General features: G+C 37.6%; 1 protein-coding gene across 13 annotated transcripts in view; it reads right to left on the bottom strand.

Annotated features, from left to right (window-relative positions):
* Positions 1-24,013, bottom strand: part of syngap1b (synaptic Ras GTPase activating protein 1b) — a 198,908-nt gene that overhangs the window by 44,544 nt on the left and 130,351 nt on the right. For all 13 annotated transcript variants that reach the window (XM_055211197.2, XM_055211184.2, XM_055211194.2 and 10 more), the window contains 5 exons: positions 20,849-21,184; positions 20,319-20,463; positions 6,397-6,541; positions 3,316-3,552; positions 1,568-1,769 (listed from right to left, as the gene is read on the bottom strand). In XM_055211197.2, the coding sequence (XP_055067172.1) occupies positions 1,568-1,769; positions 3,316-3,552; positions 6,397-6,541; positions 20,319-20,463; positions 20,849-21,184 (1,065 nt within the window). The remainder of the gene's footprint in view (positions 1-1,567; positions 1,770-3,315; positions 3,553-6,396; positions 6,542-20,318; positions 20,464-20,848; positions 21,185-24,013) is intronic.

The following is a 24,013-nucleotide window of genomic DNA, read 5'->3' as shown; positions in this document are numbered from 1 at the left end:
TTGGGTCCCCAGTGCTTTTATCAACCTAGTAAATGTGAAAAAGATCAACCCAGTAACTTAGTTTTGGTAAACCATTCTCTGCAAGCATGTGAAAAAATAAGAAATTTGTCTCCCTTTGTGATGTCAGAAGGGGATAGTACCACCCCTTAATCTGCACCATCCAACCACGGCACTGCCATTTAGTGCAGAGATCAGCTCATTTGCATTTAAAAGGACACACACAAAATTTTTGCTCACACCTACAAAGTAACAATTTTAAAATGTTATAATAAATTATTTGTATGATATTTTGAGCTAAAACTTCACATATGTACTCTGGGGACACCAAAGATTTATTTGACATCTTAAAAAAGTCTTGTGAAATGTCCCCTTTAAGTGTTAGGGTTAGGATTGTTAGTATATTAGCGTTTAATTATTGCCATCTCACGTACCCACTTTAACTGTGGGTTCACACCAGCCGCGTTTGAGGCGTCAAATTCGCGTGTACCGCGCCTAGTTTGCCCCTTGAACAGTTTGAGTTTACTAGCTTCATTCACGCGTGAAAGCCGCGCGTGAAATTCTAGTCATCGAGACATTCACACGGAAATTTCGCATCATGGGAGGGGCTTCTGTGGCTCCGCTCACTTCCTGTGATCACGTCACTACTAGACCAAGCTCCTGAATTGGTTAACACGGCACCTTTGTCCGCCAAAGTTCGAATTTTTCAACTCCCGAGTTTGCCACGGCAATGTTCAATTCGCGGCTTTCGCGCAAACTAGACATGCGAATGAGGAGGAATCGCGTTTACTTCGCCGCGCTAAATGCCTCATTCGCGCCGCGAGACCTCCAGACAGGCGTCAACGTGTCTTCACATTGACTTAAAGGAATAGTCAACATATTTTAATATTGAAAATGAGTAATTACCTTAACAAAGAATTGTTGATACATCCCTCTATCATCTGTGTGCGTGCACGTAAGCGCTGGAGCGCGCTGCGACGCTTCAATAGCATTTAGCTTAGCGCCATTCATTCAATGGTACCATTTAGAGATAAAGTTAGAAGTGACCAAACACATCAACGTTTTTCCTATTTAAGACGAGTAGTTATACGAGCAAGTTTGGTGGTACAAAATAAAACGTAGCGCTTTTCTAAGCGGATTTAAAAGAGGAACTATATTTTATGGTGTAATAGCACTTTTGGGAGTACTTCGACTCGGCGCAGTAACACCCTCCCTCTCCCATTATGAGAGTGAGAAGGGCTATCGAAGCGCCGCAGCGCGCTCCAGCGCTTACGTGCACGCACACAGATGATAGAGGGATGTATCAACAATTCTTAGTTAAGGTAATAACATATTTTAATATTGAAAATGAGTAGACTATTCCTTTAACATTAAAATTACTCGCGCTTGACGCCTCTACCGCGGCTGGTGGGAACGCAGCATAAGCCAAAATATTTTCAATGAGAAAATTAACATGACCTTACAGACATAAAAAACGCACAATTCCTGTAAACATACATTATGCAAGGTTTACATAAAATTAGTAAATGAGGCCCAGCAATCTTCTACAAGGTTATTAAAAAGCATCTACCTTACTTAGCTGTGCCATAACTTCCCACAGAAGACTGTGCAAGATGGAAAGCTCGCGTCCCAGGTCGATGTAGCCCTCGAAACCGCCTGCATTGCTCACGCTATCTAGATTGGAGATCTCGTAGAGGAACTGCTGCATGGATCCCCACTCCATCTCTAAAAACTCATTCATAAAGGACATGTACTCCTCCTTACTGCCAAACCTGTAGTACAGTGAGGAATTAGAAAGAAATCACATGAGCTTTGTGCTTTAAACTATGAGCTATGATACAGATGCTCACAATGACGATAATGAGAATTATTTATTATTAGAAGTTTCATAGTTGGCTACATTTGAATGGTTAAAGATCTAGGCTGACACCTCAAAGGTCATAATGAATTTAACTAATAAATTCTTTCCCCGCCATTGACGATTTATCTCGTCAATTAAGAGAAAACATTTGCATAAAAAAAAAACAGGTTCCTGATTAAATTTTATGTTAATCAGTGATTATCCACTAGATGGCGCACTTACCCAATTTATAAAAAAACTGAAGACAAAACGTTATTTACTAAGTTTAAATTATGTGTATGCTTTGATAATCGTTCTGAATCTGATTTCTAACAAAATTCCTTCACAAAAATGCAATTATTTCAGCTTTTTGCTTAAAAAAAATTGTATTTTGAAAGAAAAATACCAATATTTTAGAGTTTATTAGAAAAAAATTGAATGAAAGTTTTTTTCCCCCCGCTTTGTTTGTTTATTGTTTGATTGAAAGCAGAGGGTCTTGTTCTCTTATTTGATATATTTGTATGTTTATATATTTTTAGAAGAAAATTTTCCTGGAGGGCATTTTGTGAAAATCACAAAAAATGCTGGCGGGCAACTTTTTAAAAAAATGGCTGGCGGGGAATGAGTTAAACAGGAATATTAAAACGGTCCCCTGTAGGGTTGCAAAAATGAATCGATGAAATCAACAAATTTCATTATCGATTAGTTGGTCTGTGATGTCACATGCTCTCGCATCACTGTTGGACAGCGTGGACACGTGTCCGCTACATACAGCACAAGCTGTGCGCATATAATTAAAGTCAGGCGCTGACCACTGCGCAACCAGTTTGTTTAAAAGCAAGGCAGCGTTGCCAGGTCCTCTGCCTTTCGATGGAGTTCGGAATTGGGCTACTTTTAACTTCTCGGCAGGTTGATGTTTCTCTTTGGGTTAGAGATGGAAGGATTTAGTTGTTGGTATTTGGTCATTGGAATGCTTTTAAAATAATTTTGAATGGCCATTGGACTGGTTTTGTTACGAGGATCTGGCAACCCTGACACTACAAATACCGAAGCAAAAGGGCAAACAAACGCTGGTTAATAAAGGTTTGATTTGGTCCTTTAAAGTCGCCATGAAATGTCTTACTCAAGAATACATTGAGGTTCACCACTATGAGGCTTGAACCCACAACCATTTGGTTACAACTGCAGATATTTAAAGACATTGTGTATACACCAGATGTGACTTACATCTCGGCATGTGGACTTGATGTTGTCTACACTGGAAATCTTTTAGATATACATGATTTTAAAATATTGCTGTACAGTAGATGCCGGACTCTTATTATTTACCAGTTGTAAAAAAATTGTGCAACCCAAGCCACCTTTCCTAATTCATCTATTCTGTCTAATGCTTCGAGTGCTTAAGTTGAGTTTTCTCTTCATATAGCAGCAAAGATGACATAGCAATAAAGTTGAAAGACTTAAAAAAGCAAACTGACTTTGAGAAGTTTGCAAGGTTCTGCACGACTTTGGCTATTAGGGTGAGTGTGCGTGACGTCTGCTCGTCGGGATATTCCTGCGTGAGGTTGAATAAGGACGGGGACATGACGGCCGGACACAGGAAGCGCAGGAAAAGGGAACCACTGATTAGTCGATCAGCAATGTCTTCCCTCCCTCTCTCTGCACATCGGACACGCCAGGAGGCAAAGACCTCCTTCAGTTCTCTTGGAAAAGCACTGGAAAGAACAAAAAACATGTTATACTTTGTTTTGCTTGGCATTTACATGTACTGAGTATAATGACATTTCATTTTTGGACCCTAAGAAGCAGTAACTTAATGGGGTGGTTTAGTCCCTAGTCCCAGATTAAAATGCATTTTTGAGCTGGCATACAGTGAGGAAAATAAGTATTTGAACACCCTGCTATTTTGCAAGTTTTCCCACTTAGAAATCATGGAGAGGTCTAAAAATTGTCATTGGTGCATGTCCACTGTGAGAGACATAATAACAATAAAATCCAGAAATCACAATATATGATTTTTTAAACTATTTATTTGTATGATACAGCTGTAAATAAGTATTTGAACACCTGTCTATCAGCTAGAATTCTGACGCTCAAAGACCTGTTAGTCTGCCTTTAAAATGTCTACTTCCACTCCATCTGTTTGAGGTCGTTAGCTGCATAAAGACACCTGTCCACCCCATACAATCAGTAAGAATCCAACTACTAACATGGCCAAGACCAAAGAGCTGTCCAAAGACACTAGAGACAAATTTGAACACCTCCACAAGGCTGGAAAGGGCTACAGGGAAATTGCCAAGCAGCTCGGTGAAAAAAGGTCCACTGTTGGAGCAATCATAAGAAAATGGATGAAGCTAAACATGACTGTCAATCTCTCTCAGACTGGGGCTCCATGCAACATCTCACCTCGTGGGGTCTCAATGATCCTAAGAAAGGTGAGAAATTAGGCAAGAACTACACAGGAGGAGCTGGTCAATGACCTGAAAAGAGCTGGGACCACCGTTTCCAAGGTCACTGTTGGTAATACACTAAGACGCATGGTTTGAAATCATGCATGGCACGTACTGTAAGCAGGCTTGTGCAAAATTCAGAATTGAATTGAGAATGACTCCTAAATTCCAATTCAATTCTTGAATTTGAATTGAATTTGAATTGATGTCAAAAACAGGATCTAGAATTACAATTCGAATTTGAATTAAAGGAAGCAGAATTGCAATTCAATAGAAATTCAAAGAAATTCATATACATATTATACAGTAAGTGAAGTGTTAAAAATGAAGTTTCAGATGTGATTGCATTACATATTCTATAAATTATATTAGTTTGAACTACTTGTACAGATTACATTAACAGGATATGTTTTCCCTCATCAATTAATGTTAAAAACTCTAGTCACATAACAAATAATAAAGTTACATTTTTTAGTAATTGTAATTTTGTGGAACATGACTTCATTTCCCAGAATGCTTTACTTTAACCAAGTATTTGGAATGGTTGCCAAACAATTTTCCAAAGTAACTTTCCTAACACTGAATGTTTGTGAGATTCTTTCTGTTGTGTGACTGTGGAATTTATTTGAATTGCCATGAATTAAATTCCACTTCCTGTCATTCCAATTCCAATTCAAATTCAACTTCCTGTAGGGCGGAGTCAATTCAATTCAAATTCCAATTCATGAATTGAATGGAGGCCAATTCTGAAATTCTGAATTGTGCACAAGCCTGACTGTAAGGTTCCCCTACTTAAAACAGCACATGTCCAGGCCCGTCTTAAGTATGCCAATGACCATTTGGATGATCCAGAGGAGTCACGGGAGAAAGTCGTGTGGTCAGATGAGACCAAAATATAACTGTAAAGCATGGGGGTGGTAACATCATGCTTTGGGGGTGGTTTTCTGCACATGGGAATACGATGGCAATTTCAGACCCCTCCATGATTTCTAAGTGGGAGAACTTGCAAAATAGCAGGGTGTTCAAATACTTATTTTCCTCATTGTACCGTATTTTCCGCCCTATAAGGCGCACTTAAAAGCCTTTAATTTTCTTAAAAAATGACAGTGCGCCTTATAATCCAGAGCGCCTTATATATGGATCAAGGCAAACTCCGGGTCAATGTCAAAATGTTCCGGCCGGCTCGCGCGAGGACGCTTCGGCGGCCGGTTCGAGCGCTTCCGCGGGTATCAGACTGTTTCATTTAAAATGTTCCGGCCGGCTCGCGCGAGGACGCTTCGGCGGCCGGCTCGCACGAGGACGCTTCGGCGGCCAGCTCGCGCGCTTCCGCGGGTATCAGACTGTTTAATTTACAACGTGTTTACTGAATTATTCCCGTCCACGTTTGGGAGAAGAGTGAGCAAGGCTGGGAGAAATTGTTAATATGCACATCAACGTTTGAACAACGTCACCATTGTGAACTGAGTTTTCAGAAAGCTTAATAAAGTTTGACTTTATCTGACATTCCCATTAGCACAGCTCCATCTAGTGGATGCATAACGCAAACCCAGTCAAACGTTTGACTGCAGTATCTTACTCTATGCGCCTTATAACCCGGTGCGCCCTATATATTAAAAAAAATCTAAAATAGGCCATTCATTGAAGGTGCGCCTTATAATCCGGTGCGCCTTATAGTGCGGAAAATACGGTAATTTAAAAACATCTTGCACTTATATATCAGTGCTGTGTTTTGTCTCAAGATGCACACCAGTAATGTTTTATGTAAGGTATGTTTGCAAAAACTACGTAATTGTTCTAATATAACTAAGGCCTAGTCCTGGATTAATCAAAATCATTGGTCTCCAACATGGTACCCGTGGGCCAAAGCACATCCTATAAATAGCCTTATTTATTACATATTTTTATATAAGCTTGGCTTTTAAACAATGATAAAACATATCAACAAGTAAAAGAAAATAAGTAAAAGAAAAAAGTTTAGTGTAGACCATATAAAAAAGTAGCCATCCAGATTGTTTTATTCATTGCGGTAGCCCTTGCTCACAAACAGTTTGGAGGCCCCTGATCTAAACCCTATCTGGTAAACTGCCCCGAAGTCAACTAAATACAAACCAATGAGAGTTGACGATTTTGCAGAGGGCAAGTTCACAGCACATCCGGAGGTTGGCTTGATGTTCGGGCAGTATTGAAGGTGGAGTTCTCATGGGGTCGACTTCACAGTTCTCCTCTGACTCATACAAAGCTCTGATAAAATCACCTGAATACAAATAACCATAGATGTGTGACACATTGCACCAAACATTAGCAAAACACTGAGTAAACCCTCTTAAAATGTTTAAATGTATGAGAAAATTTCTTGATGCTCACTGAATTTACGCAGAGTGTGATATTTGAAAAACAATATAAAAAAAATATTTTAAATATTTTAAAATATTTTTATTCATGAAAATAAATTACGAACCATGGGCTTTATTTATTCAGTGTATTGACCTATTGTCACCTACTGACACAGGAGCGGAAGCGCTGAGAGTAATACTCCATTCCTGATTTTACTGTTGCTTCGCAGTATTGCGTGACATTTTTACTTATATCTTTATTATAGGCCATTTTATTCATGACCATTAATTACAATAGGGGGGAGGAATTTTGTCCCCACTGATGAAGTTTGTTTTAATCCGAATATAAAGGAATTAAGTATAATTTTACTTTACCATTATGTTTTTCTATATGAATATAATCATAGTTTACTAGTGTGTGTTTACCATTATGTTTTCTATATAACCATAGTTCACCATTGTGTGTATGAAATTTACCAGCATGCATTGCAGTATGTTCTTATACATGGCGAAGGTTGTTACATGTTGAAGGCTAAGACAAAAGACGTACTGTACTCTTGACAAAGTGATGCCATATGTTTTCCATATGATACAAACCATATGTTACTGAATATTAGACCATATATGGAGTACATGGGGTGGGGAGGCCAGCTTATATATACCACTTGGGGTACAGTAAAACTTTAGTGGATCTTGCAAGATCTCCTCACGGCTTTATTTGGCTGACAATAAAGTCCATCTTTGAAATCAAAACCTAAGATTGAAGATTGTTTCATCCGAAAAAGGGAAACCACAACATTTTGGCGTCACGAACAGGATAGAAAAGGGCTGAAGTACCGAACCACCTGGGCGGACCTGACGAACAACACAAACAAGAATGGCCATATACTAAGGTAAGCACTTTTTGCTTATTAAATTAGGTTTGTGTTGTTTGACAGAACTGCCCAAAGTGGTGAGACATTTAAGCTCTTCTAAATTTAAGAACCATATATGTGAAAGGGGTTTTGATTTCAAGGGTACAATTTAACAAAGGCATGCATGCATGAATCTGTATTGACTTACTGATGGGTTGGCTATTAAGACCATAGTGATTTGACACAGATTTGTAAGTGAAGAGAACGCGTGTAAGGTAATATACAGTGTTGAGGAAGTGTTATCTGTATATTGTTTATGTGTCCTGTCGAGGAAGTGTTATTGTTGCATAAGGTAATATACAGTGTTGAGGAAGTGTTATCTGTGTATTGTTTATGTAACATGTCGAGGAAGTGTTATGGACACATAAAGTAATATTGTGTGGAGGAAGTGTTATCAATATTACGAGTTGATATACAGTGTTTATCTGTATATTGTTTATTAATCATGTGGATGGAGGTGAAATGATTAATGGTTTTTAGTGTATAAGTAAAACTGTGTGGTTTTTCGGTTTTAAGTGTTGGAGTACTCTGTGTCTGTGTCTGTGTCTGTGAGCGTGGGAATTTTGAGTGAGGTTGCAAGCTGCTGAGAGACTGTTAAATAAACTCTGCATCTGGCAGTCAGTGAGAGCGTTTCCCTTGGACAGGCCTTTGGGCTGAAAAAGGGGGGTGTAATTACTGTCTGGTGGGTGTAGTGTGAATGTTTGATAAGCCCTATTAAAAGGGATACTTATGAATGTTTAATAGGCCCTATATTCATAGGGATACTGATGAGTGATGAGCCCTGTAGATAAAGGGACAAAAGACTGAATGTATAAGCCCTAAAAATAATAAAGGGTTAGAGTGTGCGTTATGAGCCCTAAAAATGAAGGGAGCCCAAAAATAAATAAAGGGATTGATACGAATGCGAGTTTCTTACTGAAGGTTTGGTCAAAACAAAGTTTCTGTATGAAAAATAAAGGTTTAACTAAGAAATAAAGATGGCTGATATTGTTGTTTGATATGTTTTGGATTTGAAAACATTTTATACAATCTCCTTTCAAAGCATAAAAACCTGTGGGGACATATAGGAGAATAAACAATTGAACGCATAAAATTCAATAAACCCACAAAGTGTACTAAGGGTTTTTGTATTATGAATAAAGACATGGCATTCAGTCCTGTTGAAACTTTGGGATCAAAGTATCCATTGTGTAAGGATCTTATAAATAAAGTGTCTAAAAAATGGCAAAAACGTACAAAAAACATGGTCACCAGATGGCCAGAAGAGGGGACTTTTGATGTGGCATTGTGTGAGGAGATGGAAACATTGGTTAAAAATTACAAAACCAAAGAGATGAGTAAGAAAAACAAAAAAAGAGAAGAAAAACGTGAAAGGGAGCAGGAGATTTTAGCATTGTTCAAAAAAGAAGGGGAAAGTCTGCGTAAACATTTAAAGCAGGCCAGAAGGCTGTTGAAAGACTTGGAACAAGAAACCAAGGCTAAGGAACAAAAATATGCAGACCCCCCTCCTTATTTGAGCTCTGAGGGTCAGTTTCCATTGCTCAAGGGAACTGTTGGGATTTTGGGTGAGATGCAGATGAAAGGAACTGTGGAAATAGAAGATGATGAGGAAGAGGAGGAAGAGGAGAGAGAGCCAGTTGTAAGATCTAAAACCAAATCAGCTCTTGCAACAAAAGAAAAAACATTACAGTTAGACTGTTACAAACAAGCACGAACAGCACTAGAAAAGATGAAAACGCCATATAACATAAAAACACCAAGTGCAAAGCAATCATATGAGCAGGGAGAAAAAGAAAAACAAGAGAGTAAAAAAGAGAACTTACTAGAAAGAGCAATAAGTGAAGAAAAATGTGTATTTGATGAAACATATGAAAAAAGCAGGGAGGGCGAAGAGAGAGCGGAGTCCCTGGTTGATGTGGGGAAATGGTCACGCGGGGAAGAAAAATCACTTAGACCTTTAACAAAACAGCTCCCCATATTAATTAAAGGAGCTCAAGGTAATTACGTCCCCTGGGCTTCACAAGATCTTCAAGGACTCGTCAACCGACTCCCGGACATCCACGAGGGGGCTGGCAAGTTCATCAGGATTTTGGAGGAGGAATTAGCTGGAAAGCTGATTGCAGTTGGAGACATCAAAGCCCTTCTAGCGAAGATCGTAGGGGGAGCTAAGACTGATCAGATCCTCCAAGACGCTAATCTACACAGAGCCGTGAATTCCTACGACATGGATGGAATTGTTTTTGATGCATACCGCCCCGCAGTGTGGCGAGTTTTACGAACTGAGTATGAAACCAGAATCGACCCCAAGGCACTGAAGGGGGAGGAACTGAGCGAAACAGAAAATCCCCTCACTTACGTTCAAAGGCAATTAAAGAGATGGAAACAAGAGACTGAGGGAGACCCCGAGGGGGATCCTCTTATGACCACCCTTTTTAGAAATGCCATAGTGGATGCTATGCCACAGACTGTAAAAAGCAAACTAGAAGATGTGGTAGGTCTAAACTCTAAATCACACAAAGAGTTTTGTGACCATGTGTCTCATGCTGTGGACTTATTCAGAAAAAATGAACAGAAACTGAAAACGCAAGAGAAAGAACTGCGAAGAAAACTGACACAGTTACAGCTGGAAGAACTTTCAAACAAAAACAAGAGAAAGATTCAAGCAGCCGTGCAGAAAGACGAACACAACCAGATGTCAGTGATGGCTCCGGTGACTTCTCCTCCACCAGCTGTTCAGCCGACCCCTCCCGCAACAAACCCTCCTAATGCACACCAGACCCCCGTGCCCATCATCAATGTATACAATCAACAGCCAGGGCCGATGGGGTGGACAAAAAATCCACCACAAGGGGACAGGAGAGGAGCAGAAAGACTTTCTGACATCATCTGTTGGGGGTGCAAAGAAAAAGGTCATTTGAAGAGTGCTTGTCCGAGCCATTCATGGACCCAGTCCCCTGGGGGTAGAAGGGGGAAGAATTGGCAGAAGTCTGTGAGGGGTCCTGTGAATCCCTGGGTAGGGACAAATCCAGATTTTTAGGGATGCCCAGAGAATCCTATTGGGGAGAGTCAGTTACCAATTTTAACCACTAATGCAAATCAAGAACCAATTTTACAGGTTAAAGTAGAAGGAAAAAACATACCCATGATGGTAGACACAGGAGCGGTTTATACATGTGTAAATTCAAATTATGCATCACATCTCCCCATGTCTGGCAAATTTGTAAAGACAATAGGATTCTCGGGACAAACTCAGTTAATTCCAATGACCGCTCCGATTTGTCTACAAACTAAAAACAACCGTGTGACCTTACCAATCCTGATATCAAACCAGACTCCTATTAACCTTTTAGGAAGAGATGCTTTGTGTAAATTGGGTCTTAAAATTTGGTGTTCTGCAGAGGGAGTGTATGTGGATATAAAAGGAACTCAAATGATGATCTCTGAGCCAAAAGCTAATGTGTACTGGTTAGGACAGATTGAGAATGAGGTTAAACAAGCACTTGATAAATGGGGTAAATTCATTGAAGCACAGATTCCTGATGCACAAATACCAAAGTCACGGTTCCATTGTGCAATGATGTATGATCCTTTAAGAGGTACAGAACTTGAAACAAGATGGCAGGAAGAAACCAAAGGGCAACAAATTGAGTTAATCTCAGATTCCATCATAATAGGCAAACAGGGAGCAGCTATAACCTTAAAGGAGAATGACTTCACAAACAAATGGTTTACTATAGCTGATTCTGTACCACATATAGCTCTGTATGTAGGGGAAAATTGGAAATCAAAAGATGTTGGGCCTATGCTGAAAAAGGCCTCACAAAGTCAATGGGAGGTAACAGAAAATCCATTGATTTTTCATTCTGCTGATAAAAATTACATTAAAATTCTGTATGGAACCTCACTGTTAGGAATTCCTCAGGAAGTAATTATTAATCAGCAGAAACAAATTCAAATGATGACAAAACTTGAAACAGAAGAGAGTTATATTGCTGAATTACTACAGGATGTGGAACGACAAGTCCCACCAGAGCTGTGGTCTAAACATGAAACAGATGTGGGCTTGGTAAAATCAGCCAGCCCAGTGAAAGTGAAACTTAAACCAAACATCTGCCTTCCCAGGAAAGCACAATACCCATTACGCCCAGAGGCTGAATTGGGAATAAGGGCTACTATTGAAGGATTATTAAAAGCTGGGGTACTTTTTGAAACAAGCAGCTATTGTAATACTCCAATTTATCCTGTACTTAAAGCAAACAAAACTAAATGGCGCCTCGTACATGATCTACGAGCAATCAATGACATAGTAGAGGATAGTGAAGTTGATGTGCCAAACCCACACACTCTGCTAACAAATGTCCCCCCTGATGCCAAATACTTTACTGTGATTGATCTATGTTCTGCTTTTTTCAGTGTACCAATTGCTGAGGAAAGTAGATATTTGTTTGCATTTACTTATGCTGGTAAACAATATTCATATTGTAAATTACCACAGGGGTTCAAAATGTCACCAACAATATTTAATCAGGTACTCAAAGCTGATTTGGAAGATCTCATAATAGACAGCACTTTGCTGCAATACATGGATGATTTGATGATTTGTTCAACATCTCTGGAACAATGCCATAGAGACTCAATAACGGTACTGACTAAACTAGCTCAAGGAGGTCATAAAGTATCCAAAACCAAACTACAATATTGCCAGCCACAGGTGGAATATTTAGGGAGGTTAATCTCATATGGAACAAAGGCCATAGCCCCAGCACACCTAGAAGGCATAAGTAAAGCACCATTGCCACAAAAAGTAGGACAGATGATGACTTTTTTGGGCATGACAGGTTTCAATGCTGATTGGATAGAAGATTATGCAATCAGAACAGCACCATTGAGAGACATTATGAAACAGGCTGGGCTACAAAATCTTAGTGCTCCCTTAAAGTGGACTACAGATGCATTAGCAGCCTTTGAGTCAATTAAACAGGAGCTTCAAAAAGCACCTGCTTTAAGTACACCTGATTATACTAAACCCTTCCACCTGTTTGTTGCCAACAGAGCTGATGGATATGCTTCTGCAGTATTAATGCAAGAAACCTGCAGTGGTAGGAAAAAGCAACCAATAGCATACTATAGTACTAAACTAGACAATGTAGCACAAGGATATCCACCTTGTTATCAGCAAGGTCTGGCAGCAGTATTTCAAACATATGAAAAGGCCTCGTCAATAACTATGGGGTATCCAGTTATCATATATACCCATCACAAAATTGCAGAGTTAATTGAACAGGGAAAATTTGTTTTGACACAAGCCCGTATTTTGGCATATTCGTTACTACTGACACATCCAGATGTAACAATTAAACGGTGTAACACGGTGAATCCTGCAGAGTTGATTCCTTTGGCTTATGAAGGTGAGCCACATGAATGTGTTGCTGACTCGTTAGCTTTCACCAGGTTGCGACCCGATCTCGAATCTACCCCAATTACTGAAGCAGAAGTCACTTACTTTGTGGATGGATCAAGTTTCAGGGATCATTCAGGAATTCACACTGGTTATGCAGTAGTGAAAAAAGAGGGAGAGGATTTTGTGTCTGTACTGTCCCAACACTGCGCACAGCCGTGCTCAGCTCAATTGGCAGAATTAAAAGCTCTTACAGCAGCATGTAAATTGGCAAAAGGGCAAACAGCAAACATTCTGACAGACTCAGCCTATAGCCATGGCGTCTGTCACCACTATGGGGCAGTATGGAAACAAAGAGGTTTTAAAAGAAGTGATGGCACACCTATTCAACATGCTGAACAGATTGTTGAATTAATCTCAGCTATGATGTTGCCAAAAAGACTGGCCATTATCAAATGTCAAGCTCACAAAAAAGGAAATAGTTATGTCATCAAGGGTAATAATGCAGCAGATTCGGAGGCCAAAAAGGCCTCCGGGTGTCAGGTGGCAATAATAGCTCCAGAAGTTCTTATTGAACCCAACCCAACCATTGATGATATTGCTCGGATTCAACAACAGGCAGGACCATATGAGCAATCTATGTGGCACCGAAGAGGGGCCACAAAAGACTCCCAAAACATTTGGCGGTCGCATGAAGGTCACATTGTTGCACCAACAGCACTGTTAAATGTTCTAATCACAGACGCGCATGGATTTGACCACTGTGCTCGAGCAGAAGTGATTAGAAAAATTAAAGAACAAGGATATTGGTCTCCCTATTTGTATGCAACAGTAGAGGAGTTTTTGTCAACATGTGAAATTTGTGCCAAGTACAATGTCAGAAAAGGAATAACAACAGCAATAGGTCATATTCCGGTACCAGAGGGACCATTTAAACACTTGGTTATGGATTATGTGGATATGATTAAGAGAGTGCAGGGTAAGAAATATTTGCTTGTTGTTATTTGTAGGTTTAGTCGTTGGGTGGAGGCTGTACCGTCGGCTGACGAAGGAGCCGGAACAGTAATCAAATTTCTGACAAGAGAGGTTATTCCTAGATTCGGAATACCATCAGAAATAAGTTCAGATAATGGATCAGCGTTCATTCAAAAAACAGTAAAACAAGTACTACAACATTTAAGAATAAAGCAAAGATTGGGATGTGTTTATCATCCACAATCTCAAGGGATGGTTGAAAAAGCCAATGGAATCATTAAGGCAAAACTCAACAAAATATGTGCTAGTACTAAACTTAACTGGATTGATGCTTTACCTCTTGCACTAATGAGCTATCGCATGCAAACTAACAGAACTACACATCTAACACCGCATGAAATGCTTACAGGTCGACCTATGCCCGCTCCACACTGCAGAGGTCCATATTCTGGGCCTCCATTAGAGCAATTGCAAATGGAATTAAGGTCCTACATGAAAAAGCTAACTGCTATCCATAAAGCTATTTTTGTGCAGGAAAGGAGAAAGCAGCCTTGTGAGGAGACGGAGACCACATGTCCAATTGTCCCAGGGGACCAAGTCTATCTGAGGGTTTTCAGGAGGAAATGGAACGAAGCCAGAAGGGAAGGACCATATAAAGTGGTGGCCTCTACCCCAACAGCAGTCCGAGTGGAAGGCAGCAACACGTGGTACCACTTAAACCACTGCACTAAAGCTCATAAAGAAAAAACAGTGACTGGAGAGGACAGCCTTGGAACAACCAGCCAAGAAACTTCTGCTAAAAGCAATGAGGCACAAGATGCGGCATCAGGAAATGACCATGGACAGAACACATCTGACGACATGCCTGATCATCATATGCTTGTGGCCAGTTCATGCTTTAAACAACACCACGACTCCGCCTCCAGTTATTCAGGCCCAGAATCACACCACCCTGCCATTGACTTCAACACCTGTAACTCCAATGCTGAACCACACTTCCCTGTCATCAACTTCACTTTCAACCACACAGCCTTTTAATCTTACAACTTTTAAAGCAACGGAGCGTGCAACCGCACAGACTCTGAACCATACCTCCTTTACATCAACTACATTTGCAACCACACAGACTCTGAACCATACCTCCTTTACAACAACTACGTTTGCAACCACACAAACTTTGAACTCTACATCCTTTACATCAACTACGTTTGCAACCACACAAACTTTGAACTCTACATCCCTTGCGTCAACAGCGCTTGCACCCACACAGACTTTGAATCACACATCCCGTATGTCAACGCCATATACAAACACAGAGACTTTGAATAACACATCCCTTAAGTCTTTAACGTTACTACCGTCAACACAAACGCTCAACCAAACGAACTTGCCATTGATTGTTGAACCCTCAAAAGGACTGAGGAACAATACAATCTCAAATACAACTGAACTAACATGGAGAGGAAAACAACGTAGAGATATTGAGGATGATTACAGTATGTACGGAGAAGATGCCCAACTAGACATTTTATGGGAAACGGCAAAAAGTAATCAATGGTATGAATGGGCAACCTTTACAGCAACAGATTTACAAGGAAAAAACTGTTTGTTTTGTTCTAAATCACCTGCAAGTCAAGTAATAGTAGTGCCAAATCCATTTGATTTTGAAAAATGTGCGGAGATGAATAGACTCCATTGTAAAATGAAACTGCACAGACCTATTTGTCCAGCAGAATGTTTGAGTTCTCTAAGTAATAGTAGAGAAAGACTTATGTATCGACACATACGATCATTTGCATCTAGATGCAGAGGTATTGATGTATCAAAAATTCTGCAAGTAGGAAATGACCAAATAGAAATCCCACAATGGTACATCATAGATTATAGTAAGGAATATGAGTGTTTTGTAAAAACCACAGGGAATTTTAATATGGGACAATTTAAAGGAAAATGCAAAGTAATTTGGATGTTAGATAAGACAAAAGTTCGACAAGCCAGTGATACTTTAGATCTCCCACCTATGAGGTCATCAGGAATAAGAAATGGGAAGAAAATGATTCCAGAAAAAATCTGTGAAAATCAAACTATAGCATTCCCCGATGTAGACACCCATACTGATCAAACACAAGCAATAGCAGATTTTTTCTGGATTTGCGGACATAGAAAACTTTTACCTTCTTTGCCATTAGGATGGAAAGGAAAATGTACAAGAGTACGACTAATACAGGAGATTCATATAATGGAATGGGATTTCGATTACAAATCAGAACCAAAGGACACAAGTAACCATAGAGTTAAGAGAGGTTACGAATCAGATCCTACAGTATACATAGACGCAATAGGTCAACCCAGAGGTATACCAAATCAATTTAAGGCCCGAGATGAAGTTAAAGCAGGTTTTGAGTCAATATTCATTTGGATTTCACAAAATAAAAATACAGAATGGATCAATTATATATACTATAACCAGCAGAGATTCATTAACCACACCAATGAAGCTTTAACTTCACTTGGAGAGCAACTAGATGCAACCAGTAAAATGACATGGCAAAATAGACTCGCGCTTAATTGGATATTAGCGGATAAAGGAGGAGTGTGTATTTTATTTTCTAATTACTGCTGTACTTTCATACCTAATAATACAGCACCAGAAGGTACGTTTACAAAAGCTATGACCAAACTCAAAGAGTTACAGATTGAAATGGCAACTAATGCCGGAAGGGATGAGAAAATGTGGGATTGGTTCGATTTAAAACTAGGAGCATGGGGAGCTTGGTTAGCAAAATTAGGAATATTTGTAGGAGTAGCGATCGGCATCGGAGGATTATTATTTTGTTGTGTCATACCGTTATTAAAATCCCTCGTTATCAAAGCTACTGTTAAACAAATGGAAATGACAACTTATCAGGATGATAAAAAACTAAAGGCACAAAATGATCAGTCCATGCATTACCAGGACTTACTTTACAGAACAGTAATGAACCTACAGTTAGTAAATGAATATTCAAGCACCTCTGAGGAGGATGAAAACGAGGAATTAAAGCAAATCTCAAGCACATGTAGGTTAAGTATAATCAAAACGTATTACACGAATCTTACTTAAAATGTATTATTAGGTAGTACTTTTGTTTTATTGATTTGAGGTTACTTTTTGGTTTGGGTTTATATGTATGCTTAGCTTTAGTTTATATTGGGTTTTATATGTAGGCGTAGCTTTAGTTCATATTGGGGAATTTTATATACACTTGTGTTATTCAATTCAATTTAATGTCTCTCGTGTTTATCATGCATACATAACTTAGATTGTAGTATCAATTATTTCAATTTACTTATTTTATTTGGTTTGATTTAAATTTACATTTTACTTTATGGTTATCATACATACTTAGTTTTGTTGATTATTTCTGGTTACTTATTTTTTGATTCAACTTTATATTTACTTTATAATTATTATGCATGCTTTACTTAATTTTGTTTATTTCTATTTACTTGGTTTGATTTTACTTTACAGTTATTTGTTCTCTATGCATACTTTATTTTTGTTTTAATTACTTACTATATTATTGCTTTTCATTTGCCAACATTTATATATACGGTATAATTATCATATATTTTGTACCATGTATTTACCCAGTTTTACCACATATGTTCAATATAACTACAACAGCCGCAGACAAGTGCAGAACCAATTGCACACAAACTGTTTATGTAGGACTTAAGTTCTTTTACTTTTACATTCAAAGACAAAATAAGAATGGAAAGATGTTTGCTCTTATTGTCCATAGTTCGAAGTGCAGTGGCATAATTTAGTAATTGGTAATGTATAGTGGTTTTCTTTAACCACGATATATAGTGATAACTGAGAAACTGAATTATGAAACGGCACTCCGGATTAAAATAAATAAACAGGAAAGTGAGGCTAGGTAAGCCTCAGAGCGGGGATTATGATGAAGTTTGTTTTAATCCGAATATAAAGGAATTAAGTATAATTTTACTTTACCATTATGTTTTTCTATATGAATATAATCATAGTTTACTAGTGTGTGTTTACCATTATGTTTTCTATATAACCATAGTTCACCATTGTGTGTATGAAATTTACCAGCATGCATTGCAGTATGTTCTTATACATGGCGAAGGTTGTTACATGTTGAAGGCTAAGACAAAAGACGTACTGTACTCTTGACAAAGTGATGCCATATGTTTTCCATATGATACAAACCATATGTTACTGAATATTAGACCATATATGGAGTACATGGGGTGGGGAGGCCAGCTTATATATACCACTTGGGGTACAGTAAAACTTTAGTGGATTTTGCAAGATCTCCTCACGGCTTTATTTGGCTGACAATAAAGTCCATCTTTGAAATCAAAACCTAAGATTGAAGATTGTTTCATCCGAAAAAGGGAAACCACTGGGAAAAAATAATCCATCAGAGGGATATTAAGGGATATTAAGACTAGAGGGGGGTAAATCCCCCCTATCCCCCCAGAAAAGCGCACCCTGAATTTACGTACCATTGCCTACAGATGACCTGAATTATTTCTCTATATCGCTTCATCTTTTGGTTGGTGTGTCCACTAGAGGCGCTTGTTTTGATGCAGGTTTATTCAAAGTTACAAAGCAGACAAAACTGAACATTATTGACGTATACTCTTTAGTTCATGTTTGTGTGACCGTGGCAGATAAACGGCTAATGTTGAGGATTCGTCTTTGGCCGAGGTACATCAAAAACTTATTGTTCACAGAAATCATAGTGTTGACTTTCAAAAGGGACAGTAATTAATGATTAAAAATACATCTGTATATTTTAGTCGACTGTGTTTTATTCAAATTAAACCGCAAGTTGCACGTTTGCGTGCATATGACCACAAATAATTACCAAACAACACAAATCTACTTAACTCTTTCCCCGCCATTGACGAGTTAACTGGTCAATTTAGAGAAAAAATTTGCATAAAAAAAGTGTTCCTTGTGAGGTTTTATGTTTATCTGTAATACCGTGCTTATCCAATCGATGGCACTTACCCAATTAAAGAAAATTTCATTGGGTAAGTGCCAAATTTAAAGAGATTTAAAGAAAATATCCATATTTAAGAGTTTATAAGCATTGATAAAAATAGATAGGATGAAACTTTTTTTCCCCGTTTTGTTTGTTTGTTTGTTTGTTTGTTTGTTTGAAAGCAGAGTGTCTGTTCTTTCATTTCATATATTTGTATGTAAAAAAAAAAAAAAAAAAAAATATATATATATATATATATATATATATATATTTATATATATTTTATTATCCATGGAAGTCATTTTGTGAAACTTTTGTGAACATCACAAAAAATGCTGGCGGGCAACTTAAAAAAAAAAAAGACTGGCAGGGAATGAGTTAAGATAAAACGCTTCCCTGCCAATGACGAGTTTTTCCAGCAATTCGTATTTCCGCTATTATACACCAGATGGCACTCTTACCCAGAAGCAACCCCTCAAGTAAAAAAGTTCTAACTCAGTGTGTGTTTTAGATCATCCTTCTGAATATGATTTCTTTCAGAAGTCTTTGACAAAAACGCAATTATCTCAGCTTTTTGCTCAAAATGTGGTATTTTTAAAAATACCAAATTTTGAGCAGGAGGTAATAGAAAGGTTGAAACGTTTTTTGGGTTTTTTTGAAAGCAGAGGCTCTGTTCTTTAATTTGATATAATGTGTGTTTATATATTTAAAGAAGAACATTTTCTGTTTGGCATTAAACTTTTGTGAAAATCATAAAAAAAACGCTGGCAGGAAAAGTTCACCTAAAAATGAAAATTTTGCCATCATTTACTTACCCTTAACAAACCTCTAAACATTTCTTTGTTTTGCTGGACATTTTGCTGGATATTTGTAATCAAGCAAGAAACAGAAGCACCATTTACTTCCATAGTAGAAAATAAAATACTATAAAAGTTAATGGTGCTCAAAAACAGATTGGTTACAAAGATTTCTCATAATATCTTTCTTCGTGTTCAGCAGAACAAATATATTTATACAGGTCTGTAACAACTTGAGGGGGGGGGACTATCCCTTTATTAAAGACGTGCAGTCTTTAATTTGTGTGTGTCTGCTTCTTAACTTGAAAAAAAATCAAAAAACGAAACTCCTCTAGTAGACATACGATCGAAAGATATGTACTGTTCCAGGTGCAACATATTTTAAGTTATGCAAAATGTAGGCAGAGGTACGTTTGGCGAGTGAGCCCTGCTCATTCTAGACAGCAAGCCATTCGACTAAGAATTTGAAAGGGCCATGCATACAAAATAAGTAACTAATTTACATGGAAGATAAAGACTGTGTATATTTATGAAAATGTATTCAGTAGCACATATACAGCCCCAATTCTAACAGACTATAATATATGAAATGCTGTGAAAACCTTCACCTAAAACGTCTTTGAGGTACTTGTGTCCGATGAGTTTGAGGTACTCTTCTATGGCTTTGGTGGCCAATGTGTTCTCTCTGAAGATGAGGTGCTCTCGATCAATGAATCGGTCCACCTCACACATTGCCATGTCTGAAAGAAAGTCCTTGTGCAGAGCAAAAGAAGACACATCTATGGTTAACACACAAACATTGTATATATCATCAATATATATATATAAATCATTTCTACATTCTACAAAGGCGGACCTACAGACCTTTCATTAAAATTGAATTGTTTTAATACAAACTTTTCAGTACTGAATTAAGTATAGACTAGGTAGATTCATTTATTTATTGACTACTTATTTCACACTACAATTTCGGCCATCTTGAAATATTTTACTAAGCATGGTGCATTATGGGATTGCATTCACCTAAAGTAGGTCCAATTTAGCCAAAACAAACGCTTTGCCTATTTTACGTTTTCTATGGTAAACATGCTAGGTTTTGGTGCAGAATAGGTAGTTCCAAAACAAAACAAGGTTCTACCTTTGCCTTCCCTGTGCTCTGCAGGATGTGCACCAGCGCACAAGCCACCTCTTCTTTGCTCTTCACGCTCAACAGCGGCTCCAGAACGGCGCATAACGTTCGGTAGTTGTTGGTTACGTACTCTGCAAACTCTTTATAGAGCTCCATCGGCAAGATGCTCATGGTCTGAAAGCGCGACTTGAGCCGCAGGGATGCGTTGATGATTTTGCCTCCTCCCACACCTCCACCCTTGGCCAGGACGCTGGGCTGAATGACAGGGTACCACTGCTCTACAAACTGGCGACCGGTGATGCTGGAAATGGGGATGCTGACCAAGCCTAAATATGTGCTTTTCTCCTGTTATGGGTGTAGAAATAACAAAAAAAAAACATAATGGGTCACCTCGCATGCACACACATTTTTTTTGGTTTTGTATCTCGAAAAGAACTAAAAACCTAGTTAAATTGTTTGACTTACCGTTTTATTTCTGCATAAACTTATTATCAATTAAAACACTCTTTTTCTAAATTTGTAAATCTGTTTCTGTGGCTCAATTGGTAGAGCTTTGCATTAGCAGCGCAAAGGGTCCTGGGTTCATGCAAGGAACACGCATACTGATAAAATGTATGCGCTGTAAGTCACTTTGGATTGAAGCATTTGCTAAATGCATAAATGTAAAAGTACATTTGCAAAGGGACTTCAAGATACTTATTATGCATGCGGGTGATTCTCGCGAAATTAGACTTATGAGGTGTCATGAAACATTTTGTTAAAAAAAAGTATAAAATAAGAAGCATACAGTTACAAACATCTCTTCATTTACTATTTTGCACATTATTTTAAATGACATCATACAAACTAATTTTGTTGTTTTTTCCACATTTAAGGGGATCATTTTCATTACCGCAATGTGTCCATGACTGGATTTGGGTTCTTTGACATGGAAATATTTATAATTAAAAAATCTAAAAAATAAAAAGCTTCAGTGCGTGTTATACTATAAACATTTAAAGTAAAGAAACATGTGGTATTTGGTGATCATTGGTAAATGAAGAGACAATAATAAGCAATATAAATGTGTCAAAGACCAATTTTCTCATCCTCCGCAACAATTTTCAATCATTGTTTAAGCCCCAAAGGAACTAACATTTAAAAAAAAATTGTTGGAAGGGACATAATTGACTGTGACACTCAAGATGGCTACCAGGTAAGCAGTTATTATTTTTTCTTTACAGATAAAAGTTGAAATTTTCATTGTCATAGTACACAGACAACTTTTTAGTTCTCATTACCGAAACATGAGTTTGTAAATGCATATATTTTTAATGTATTATCATGTTGCGGTAATGATAATTTTTTGATAATGATCTAAAAAATGTAAATAATTCTATAGGAAATATTTTAAGTATTTTAAGTTCAGACCTTAATCTTATGTGCAAAAAAATTGGCTTCAAGGGCTTTTTAAAAAAATCTGGATTTTGTGAGAATCACCCATGCTATTCTTGGGATCAAACAAATAACATTTGCATTGCTAACACAATGCTCTACCATTTGAGTTACATAAACACATGTATAATATCTATTATGTTTTGTATCTATTACAGTAAATGAAGAGTTTGGTTCCAAAACGCGATAAATGCCATTTAAAAAAAAAAAAAAAAAAACGAGTTACCACCAAAATCATTATTGTATCAGGTCAGTATTAAAAAATCCATTATTAAGCAAAATCCAATATCTGTCGTGTTATTCTGTCATCTTTTCTCCCATTTTTCCTAAAATGCGATAAACGGCAGTCCTCCTTCTTTGAAGATGCAATAAATCCGCTCAACCAATCACAGCGCACCATTCCTAGCACTGTAAACAACAATGGCGGTGCGTTGAATACACACGGAGTCCTAGTTTTCCACATCTACTTTGTAATTCGTGATCAACAAACAAATATAAACAAAATAATACTTTGATGGCATTGATAAACCTGTGGTGGTTTTCTGTGGCGGGGAAGAAATGTAAGCCATCAAAATCTAATAATTTACGCGTGAGGCACTCGGAAGACGGAAAATGTCGGCTGTTGCTTGTTCTCACACACAGCATCAAGCTTCTGTCATGCTAACACATTGATCCCAGGGGATCTTATGAAAAACTTTCCATTATTTTACTCGAAGTCAACGAAAATCGAGCAGGACCAAAACATTTTACATGAAAAAGTTCAGCGACGACGTCCCAAAGATGGCAGCAGCAATGCCAGTGTTCTTAACTCATTCACCGCCATTGACGAGTTATCTCGTCATTTGAGTTCATATTTAACTAATAAATATGCTTTTCTGGACGAATTTCAAAGTGAAAGTGTAATACCGCTTTTATCCACCAGATGGCGCCAAAACGAATTTATCAAAAACGGAAGTTAAAAAGATTTAATGAATTATTTTTTACTGCCTTTATGTTTGATAGTCATTCTGAGTCTGATCTCTAACATAAATTTCTTTACAAAAATGCAATTTTTTAAGCTTTTTGCTCAAAATGTTGTATTTTTGAAGAGAAATATCCATATTTCAGTGGTTAAATTAAGTAGAAAAAGTAAATATATAATGAAAGTTTTTTCCCCGTTTTGTTTGTTTGTTTGTTTGTTTATTGTTTGTTTGAAAGCAGAGGGTGTGTTCTTTAATTTGATATAATTTGTATGTTTATATATTTATAGAAAATAATTTTTCCTGCAAGGAATTTTGTGAAAATTTTGTTAAAATCACAAAAATGCAGGTGGGCAACTTTTCTCAAAAAGGCTGGCGGTGAATGAGTTAATATGACAAAGTGTTTTGATTAATGCTATTAATGTTTATTTTTTTAACAGTGTATACCACGAGTCACTAAATGAATATAACATGGCAAAGATGAATGGCATTTATATATTTATTCAATAGATTTATAGCATTTTGAAAAAAAAAACATTTTATTGCATTTTGTGGGAAAAATTATCCGTTTTCATAATAAATCTTTGAAAATCAAATTATGGATTTGAATTTTTTAAGTTTTTATAACCTTAAGATGCTATGTGAAAGTTTGTAACAGAAAATAGTGATTTTCATCTTGTCACTTTCTTGGTATAGAAAACACGTTTTTACTGAAATTAGTCAAAAGGGATTTATTACGTTTTGGAACCAAACTCTTCAAAAGTTTTTTTCACATCTTTTA

This window comes from Misgurnus anguillicaudatus, chromosome 10 (assembly GCF_027580225.2).
Source record: "Misgurnus anguillicaudatus chromosome 10, ASM2758022v2, whole genome shotgun sequence".
In the NCBI taxonomy this organism is placed as follows: Eukaryota; Metazoa; Chordata; class Actinopteri; order Cypriniformes; family Cobitidae; genus Misgurnus; species Misgurnus anguillicaudatus.
The sequence above is the reverse complement of the archived record's forward strand: the minus strand, read 5'-3'. Positions and strand labels throughout refer to the sequence as shown.